Source organism: Onthophagus taurus, chromosome 3, assembly GCF_036711975.1.
Source record: "Onthophagus taurus isolate NC chromosome 3, IU_Otau_3.0, whole genome shotgun sequence".
NCBI lineage: Eukaryota > Metazoa > Arthropoda > Insecta > Coleoptera > Scarabaeidae > Onthophagus > Onthophagus taurus.
Window position 1 is genome coordinate 30,093,335 of NC_091968.1, and position 8,925 is coordinate 30,102,259.

Below are 8,925 nucleotides of genomic sequence, written 5' to 3' on the forward strand. Positions count from 1 at the left end.
AAATTCGATATCATCTCTGGCATTATGCACCAGCGTGTTAAGTGTCAAAGTATAACAAAACTGAATAAAACTTTACAATGAATTTCGAAAATTATGAAAAATGTAACATGATGGAATGCTATATGTTATCAGATAAGAATGCGACGTTAGCCGCGGAATTTTATTTCACAAGATATCCAGAAAGGAGACAACCCCACGTACGAACCTTCAGCCGGTCAGCAGAAAATTTAATAGATATTTGGTCCTTCCCCAAACCACATACAAAAACATACCAAAATGACCTGCAAGAGAAATTGCAACAAGACGTCTGACCCAAAAGACGCTGCTCCCGAATATGAAAGAAAAATAAGTATAAACCATACAAAGCGGGGCTAACTCATTATTTACGTGCCGGAGATCTCAATCGAAGATTAGAATTTTGTAGATGATATTTAAAAAAATTAAATAATCTGCGGTTTGTTCAAAATGTAATCTGGGCCGATGAAGTCTCTGAGTGTTCAAAGAAGATTGGGGTTCAATGTATGGTATGCCCTTTTAGATAATAGAGTTTTGGCATATAGTATCTACCATAAAAACTTAAACTCAGGGAAATACCTCAATATATTAAGGCAGCACATTGAGCCTTTAGTCGACAATTTGCCACTAAATATGTCTCAAATGATATATTTTCAATATAACGGAGCACCAGCACATAATGCCAGAGTTGTTAGTGAATTTTTAAATACTATTACAAACTCAAGGACAATAAAATCTAACAGGACTGCTACATCCATTGTTGTGACAGCCTACCCGCAAACTACGTCACACCATTTTCCACGCCCAGCTGTTGTTATGGTCTATGCGTTTGCTGTGTGTTTTTAAAGGTTATATCCTAGACGTATTCATATTAGTTTTGAAGTTTTATGTTTTTAGAGGTATTAATGTCTATCATATAACCTCTAAAAACATAGACAGTTATCTACCAGGCGTGGCAAATAGTGTGACGTAGAGTGCAGGCAACCAACCCGTAGTCGACTACAAAAATACAATGGATGTAGCAGTCCTGTTAGATTCTACTGTCCTTGCTACAAACTTTGCCAATAATTGGAAACAATGCTTTCCCTCATGGTATGGTTATCACCATAACAACATTAAGTTTTAAATACATACAATAGTTTTAGAAAGAACAAAAAAAATTGATACATTATATTCCATCATAGTATGTATGGTTATCACCATAGCAACGTTAACTTTTAAATACATACATTAGATTTAGATGGAACAAAATGAATTTTTGTTAATTATTCAATAACTATAAGAAATATACCCCACAAACTATATATATTTGTTATCAGAAGAAAATAACAAATTATTTTAAGTCATAGCCAACTATGGTTTCCATTTAAAAAAATAAAGTTACGTCTAAAATCTCGAAAATAAAAGATGGGAAAAAAATTCTACCTACGCCACTGAATTCTTCGTAAAAAGTTGCCCATATAATGTTTTATTTATAATACTCCATCTTTGATAATAAGTGAGATATTTGCGAATGTCGTTTTCGCAAAATGTTCAGTTTTTGCCGATAGGGCGAAAACAAAAGACGATAGCTGTTCGGAGTTTTCGGCATTAGCATTTTCTCGAAAAACGAGATCATGACAAGTAAGCTACTTTTTTTCTATCTCTTTTAGTTTCGGAGATAGCCTATGCGGACATCGAAATTGGGACACCCTGTACTCATATCGAATAAAGCATTAAATACTACAGCAAATAAAACATTGAATAATATATCGAATAAAACATCGATGTTTTTGTCATATCGATATTGCACGTTCGATATATCAAATGATGTAAACATCGATGTTTCATATTTTTTGGCCATCCCTACTTCTGACCCACTCAATTATACAAATCTAATTTATTACTTATTAGGAATATTTAAAATAAGGATTTTACCGCTTATATTCCAAAATTTTCTGAAAAAACGACTGGAACTCGGGATGGAAAGGAAGCTTAGAAAATGGCGACGGTGTGTATATTTCCGAGATGCGCCACTTTTCCTTTTCGAGGAAATATTTAATTCAGATTACAAAAACAATATTAAAATATACAATAACATAAATACAACGTTATTATTTGTATTTAGTACGAAAAAAAAAAGTTGAAATCAAAAATGATCAAAAAGAAAAATTTAAACAAAATGTAGCGCCATCTATGAAGCAGAAAATTACATGTAGCACATAACCAAAAAAAATTTTAATTTAATTCTGAATTAATTATAACAACTTTATTTTTTATTTCAACAAAATGTATCTCAAATTTCATCATCTCATAATTCAAAAAAAAAGAAATAAATAAATTCATTTTATAATTTATGTCTCAATTCCTCACTGTCGGGAAGTTTCATGAAGTGATTTGCAACAATATCGGAACTAACTTCCTCCAAAGTAGCCGGATTCCATTTCGGGTTCTTATCTTTATCGATCAACAATGCCCTAACGCCCTCGTAAAAGTCATGATTAGCCAAACAAGCAACCGCCATTCTATATTCCATTTGAAGACATTCCAAAAGATTCGCTTGAGCACCCAATTGTAACAATCTCAATGTAATTTTCATGCTCGTTGGAGACATTCCGTCTAAAGTTTTTAAAGTTTTTCTTGACCACTCCGAATCGTCTTCTGATAACCTAAAATAAAGTTCTTCCATGGTATGAGCCGCAAAATAACTGTCAATTTTAACTTGATGTTGTTTTAACGAAAAAGGTTTTTCATCGATTACTGAAAATTTATCTAAAACTTCTCTAATCGTTTCATGATTTTTACAACGGATTAATTCATCTGTTAAATGTGCCATGTTTCTACTATCAACGTAATGAGTAGCTATTCCAGCTTTTTGTATGTCAGCTCCTTTTAATCGATGTCCGGTCAATGCTAAATAATAACCCAACCTTCCAGGTAGACGTGGTAAAAAATAGGAACCACCCACATCCGGAAATAACCCAATTTGTGTCTCAGGCATAGCAAAAAGTGATCTTTCAGTACAAATCCTGTAATGACCATGAACCGACAACCCAACCCCTCCACCCATAACAATCCCATCAATTAACGCAACATATGGGATGCGATAATTACCAATTAACCCATTCATTGTATATTCAGTTCTAAAAAATTGATGCCCTAATTTTTCACCTTTTTGTCCGGCTTCCACAACAGCTCTTACATCACCACCAGCACAAAAAGCTTTATCCCCAGCTCCTTTTATTAAAACAAACGATTGAGTATTTTCCCATTCTTGTAAAGTTGGAAGGATTTTTTGGACCATTGACAAGTTGACAGCGTTTAAAGCTTTCGGTCGATTCAAGGTAATAATACCAATGTTATTTACAGATTCTAAAATTACATCATCTCCTCCCGAAGACATTTTCCGATTCAAATTTAAAGTTGATACTGGACGAAGCAGTAATCTCTCAAAGATCTTCGAGGTTATGTGAAGGTTTTTTGGAGAAATAAAAACCTATTAACATAAAAAGAAATTTTCTTATAAATATAAATGCATAAATTGATTTATTGTATGATTAAATTGATATTGAGGTGATTACCATTTCTTTAAGGGAAGATTTTTTATCCGGGGTGTATTAAAAAAATTCTTATGTCACATGAAACACATCCACACAACACACACAGAGATTACGTTTTAAAACCGTCCAAAGGTCGTTTCGGTTTTGAAAATCCAAAAAGGAACGTGTAAACAGGATCGTATTGATGGAAAGCGAGCGGGAAATTGCGAAAATGTTTGTTTTGACGTTTTACCTGTCAATGATGACCACGTGTTCGACACGTTTCTTATTTTTTTAAATATAATTTTGAAATTATTGAGGATTCAATAAGATGTGGTTTAACAATTATGTTGGTTTATCAAATTGAAATAGCAAGTCATCGGTTTTAATTTGAGATACTTCAAAATTTATTATTAATAGATGCAACCCAATTAACTTGATTAATTATGCAACCAAAATTGCAAATTTAATTTTCTGTTTTATAAAGACATAATGTCATGATTTTACTATTTCTGGCATTCTTCAGTTTATTTTTGCAAACCACCCTCGGTAATAATGTGTTTCCTGACGATTTTTTATTCGGGGTTTCAACCTCAGCTTATCAAATAGAAGGTGGATGGAATGCGAATGGTAATTGATTCATTTGGGGGTTCCCAAAATGTTTGATTATTTATTTTTTTTAATTTTAGGTAAAGGTGAAAGTATTTGGGATGTTTTCTCCCATAACAATCCCGATAAAATAATCGATAATTCGACTGGTGATGTAGCCGCTGATTCTTATCACCAATTCCGCGAAGATTTAGCTAATTTAATTTATCTTGGAGTACATTTTTACCGATTTTCGATATCTTGGCCGCGAGTTTTACCAACGGGGTTTATTAATCATGTTAATCCGGATGGGGTTAAATATTATAGTGATATAATCGATCAATTATTATCGAATAAAATCGAACCAATGGTAACGATGTATAATTGGGATTTGCCGGCGATGTTACAAGAATTGGGTGGATGGACAAACCCGAATATCGGAAGTTATTTCGTCGATTACGCCGATTTTTTATTTAGCAAGTTTTCGCATAAAGTTAAGTATTGGATTACGTTTAATGAACCGGGGGAAATATGCGAAACTGGTTATGGATTAGGACTTAATGCACCCGGAATTAATATGAGTGGAATCGCTGATTATTTGTGTGGAAAAACTGTTTTATTGAGTCACTCAAAAGTTTATCGATTATATAAGAGTAAATATAATAATGGAAAGTTAGGGATTTCCATTTCCACGCCATGGTATGAACCCAAAAACAAGAATGTTAAAGCTGATGTGAAAGCGGCAGAAAGAGCGATGCAAATGGAAGTAATTTTTTTAAATTTAATTTAATTTGATTTAATTATTTTTTATTTAAGTTTGGTTGGTGGGCTCATCCGATTTTTTCGCGACACGGTGATTATCCGGATATAATGAAGGATCGAATAAAGAATTTAAGCTTAGCGAATAATTTCACCGGGACTCGATTACCGTATTTCTCCAAAGATGAGATAAAAAGGATTCGTGGTTCAGCCGACTTTTTAGGCTTGAATCATTACACAACTTATTTGGTGAGTCCTAATGATTACAACACAAACTTGACGTCCCACGTAAAAGATGTTGGAGTTAAAAAAGAAATTGACCCGAAATGGCCAGCTTCGAAAGCGCGATGGTTAAAAGTCGTTCCGTGGGGTCTTGAAAAACTATTAATTTGGATCAAAAATGAATATAACAATCCATGTATTTATATTACGGAGAATGGTTATCCGGATGATGGAGGTCTTTTAGATATGGATCGAGTTAGATATTTAGCAGTAAATAATTAAAATTAATCATTAAAACCTCGATATAACGGATTAATACGGGGAAAACGGGCAATTTCTGTTATGATTGATTAACTTTGTTAATATCAAGTTTTAAAAAAATCATATCTCAAAAAATAATTTAGATATCAAGATGATTCATCAACCAATTGATAGCAAATTTAATCTTGTTTCAACACACCAAAAATAATTCTTTCGATTCTACATATCTCGGTGATGCGATTTTTTAATTTAATTCTCGAATATTGAGGTTAAGTTGAAACAATGAAATTTACGAAGCCGTATCTCAAGAACGAATTGAGATATCAACATGAAATAAGAACCAAATTGAAGATAATTTAATTAATATTTAACCGTACAAAAATCATTTCTTTATTCCTTTTTGTTTCGACGTTATGATGATTTTAATCCATTTCTGTATACCCATTTATGACAGATTAATTTTGTTAATATCAAGTTTTAAAAAAATCATATCTCAAAAAATAATTTAGATATCAAGATGATTCATCAACCAATTGATAGCAAATTTAATCTTGTTTCAACACACCAAAAATAATTCTTTCGATTCTACAAATCTCGGTGATGCGATTTTTTAATTTAATTCTCGAATATTGAGGTTAAGTTGAAACAATGAAATTTACGACGCCGTATCTCAAGAACGAATTGAGATATCAACATGAAATAAGAACCAAATTGAAGATAATTTAATTAATATTTAATCGTATAAAAATCATTTCTTTATTCCTTTTTGTTTCGACGTTATGATGATTTTAATCCATTTCTGTATACCCATTTATGACAGATTAACTTTGTTAATATCAAGTTTTAAAAAAATCATATCTCAAAAAATAATTTAGATATCAAGATGATTCATCAACCAATTGATAGCAAATTTAATCTTGTTTCAACACACCAAAAATAATTCTTTCGATTCTACAAATCTCGGGGATGCGATTTTTTAATTTAATTCTCGAATATTGAGGTTAAGTTGAAACAATGAAATTTACGAAGCCGTATCTCAAGAACAAATTGAGATACCAACATGAAATAAGAACCAAATTGAAGATAATTTAATTAATATTTAACCGTATAAAAATCATTTCTTTATTCCTTTTTGTTTCGACGTTATGATGATTTTAATCCATTTCTGTATACCCATTTATGACAGATTAATTTTGTTAATATCAAGTTTTAAAAAAATCATATCTCAAAAAGTAATTTAGATATCAAGATGATTCATCAACCAATTGATAGCAAATTTAATCTTGTTTCAACACACCAAAAATAATTCTTTCGATTCTACATATCTCGGTGATGCGATTTTTTAATTTAATTCTCGAATATTGAGGTTAAGTTGAAACAATGAAATTTACGAAGCCGTATCTCAAGAACGAATTGAGATATCAACATGAAATAAGAACCAAATTGAAGATAATTTAATTAATATTTAACCGTATAAAAATCATTTCTTTATTCCTTTTTGTTTCGACGTTATGATGATTTTAATCCATTTCTGTATACCCATTTATGACAGATTAATTTTGTTAATATCAAGTTTTAAAAAAATCATATCTCAAAAAGTAATTTAGATATCAAGATGATTCATCAACCAATTGATAGCAAATTTAATCTTGTTTCAACACACCAAAAATAATTCTTTCGATTCTACAAATCTCGGTGATGCGATTTTTTAATTTAATTCTCGAATATTGAGGTTAAGTTGAAACAATGAAATTTACGACGCCGTATCTCAAGAACGAATTGAGATATCAACATGAAATAAGAACCAAATTGAAGATAATTTAATTAATATTTAATCGTATAAAAATCATTTCTTTATTCCTTTTTGTTTCGACGTTATGATGATTTTAATCCATTTCTGTATACCCATTTATGACAGATTAACTTTGTTAATATCAAGTTTTAAAAAAATCATATCTCAAAAAATAATTTAGATATCAAGATGATTCATCAACCAATTGATAGCAAATTTAATCTTGTTTCAACACACCAAAAATAATTCTTTCGATTCTACAAATCTCGGGGATGCGATTTTTTAATTTAATTCTCGAATATTGAGGTTAAGTTGAAACAATGAAATTTACGAAGCCGTATCTCAAGAACAAATTGAGATACCAACATGAAATAAGAACCAAATTGAAGATAATTTAATTAATATTTAACCGTATAAAAATCATTTCTTTATTCCTTTTTGTTTCGACGTTATGATGATTTTAATCCATTTCTGTATACCCATTTATGACAGATTAATTTTGTTAATATCAAGTTTTAAAAAAATCATATCTCAAAAAATAATTTAGATATCAAGATGATTCATCAACCAATTGATAGCAAATTTAATGTTGTTTCAACACGCCAAAAATAATTCTTTCGATTCTACAAATCTCGGTGATGCGATTTTTTAATTTAATTCTCGAATATTGAGGTTAAGTTGAAACAATGAAATTTACGAAGCCGTATCTCAAGAACGAATTGAGATATCAACATGAAATAAGAACCAAATTGAAGATAATTTAATTAATATTTAACCGTATAAAAATCATTTCTTTATTCCTTTTTGTTTCGACGTTATGATGATTTTAATCCATTTCTGTATATCCATTTATGACAGATTAATTTTGTTAATATCAAGTTTTAAAACAATCATAACTCAAAAAGTATTTGAAATATCAAGATGTTTAAAAAACCAATTTATAGCAAATTTAATCTAGTTTTAATAATTCTTTCTATAAATCTTGACGATATCTTAACTCGAGGAATACCCCGCGATTATCTATGAGACTGGAATAGAGTATAGAGCAATTAGGGGAATAACCCGAGTTGGATTCAATCTGTGAAAGCTGTATTAAATATGTAGATAATATTAACAGTATGACTTAAAAATATTTTCTTCGTTATATCCGAAGTCCGTTCCAACGAGGTCCATTATATCGAGGTTTTACTGTAATGATTAAAATAAATCCGTTTTAGGGTTATATAAAATCGATGTTAAAAGCGATGCAAGAATCTCAAGTTAATGTCAAAGGTTATGCAGTTTGGAGTTTAATGGATAATTGGGAGTGGATTGATGGATTTACTTTAAAATTTGGATTATATCAAATCGATTATGATGATTGCGCGAGAATTAGAAAGCCGAAATCTTCCGTTAATTTCTACAGAGATTTAATACACGTTATGGAAATCCCAGCAATTTGCTTCGAAGGGGCTCCGGTTATACCAAAAATAGAACATATCTAATAAATTATTAAAATTTAATTAGAAATTTATTTTATTTCAAACGTCCAAAACAACAACACGATATGTTAACGTGTCATCGTCATGTGTTAACGACCCCAGGTAGCTATTATAATTATTACAACGGCAAAAAAATTTCCCCCCATATCTCACGTGGAGGTGGGTTGAAACGGTGCGTGTAAAAGTAGAGAAAAAGTTTCACCCCTTTTTACGGGGTGAAAACCTCGGCGCGTTCCAATAGAATTTTCACCGTTTTGCCACCAGCAGCACCAGTTAACTACGGAGCGAG

The 8,925-nt window shown here is 31.0% G+C and overlaps 2 protein-coding genes across 4 annotated transcripts; one reads left to right on the forward strand and one right to left on the reverse strand.

Annotated features, from left to right (window-relative positions):
* Positions 1-2,248: 2,248 nt before the first annotated feature.
* On the reverse strand, positions 2,249-3,891 carry LOC111418605 (3-hydroxyisobutyryl-CoA hydrolase). Of its 2 annotated transcripts, none has more exons than XM_023051173.2 (2): positions 3,787-3,891; positions 2,249-3,490 (listed from the first exon to the last, which is right to left on the reverse strand). In XM_023051173.2, exon 2 carries the CDS (start codon positions 3,395-3,397, stop codon positions 2,342-2,344), a length of 1,056 nt encoding a protein of 351 aa, XP_022906941.1. In that variant the 5' UTR covers positions 3,398-3,490; positions 3,787-3,891; the 3' UTR covers positions 2,249-2,341. The 2 variants fall into 2 exon arrangements, with proteins under 2 accessions (XP_022906941.1, XP_022906940.2); XM_023051172.2 differs by having other exon boundaries at positions 3,576-3,882.
* Positions 3,813-8,657, forward strand: LOC111418604 (myrosinase 1-like). Of its 2 annotated transcripts, none has more exons than XM_023051171.2 (4): positions 3,813-4,163; positions 4,223-4,887; positions 4,938-5,129; positions 8,373-8,657. In XM_023051171.2, the coding sequence occupies exons 1-4, from the start codon at positions 4,031-4,033 to the stop codon at positions 8,637-8,639; spliced, it is 1,257 nt and encodes a 418-aa protein (XP_022906939.1). In that variant the 5' UTR covers positions 3,813-4,030; the 3' UTR covers positions 8,640-8,657. The 2 variants fall into 2 exon arrangements, with proteins under 2 accessions (XP_022906939.1, XP_022906938.1); XM_023051170.2 differs by having other exon boundaries at positions 3,817-4,163; positions 4,938-5,372.
* Positions 8,658-8,925: the final 268 nt, after the last annotated feature.

What these genes read in the sequence shown, in the direction of transcription:
- LOC111418604 (XM_023051170.2), top strand. Translation starts at nt 4,031, where the DNA reads ATGATTTTACTATTTCTGGCATTCTTCAGTTTATTTTTGCAAACCACC. An exon ending in AGGTGGATGGAATGCGAATG is followed by an intron (nt 4,164 to 4,222) that starts GTAATTGATTCA and finishes TTTTAATTTTAG; the next exon opens with GTAAAGGTGAAAGTATTTGG. An exon ending in AAAGAGCGATGCAAATGGAA is followed by an intron (nt 4,888 to 4,937) that starts GTAATTTTTTTA and finishes TTTTTATTTAAG; the next exon opens with TTTGGTTGGTGGGCTCATCC.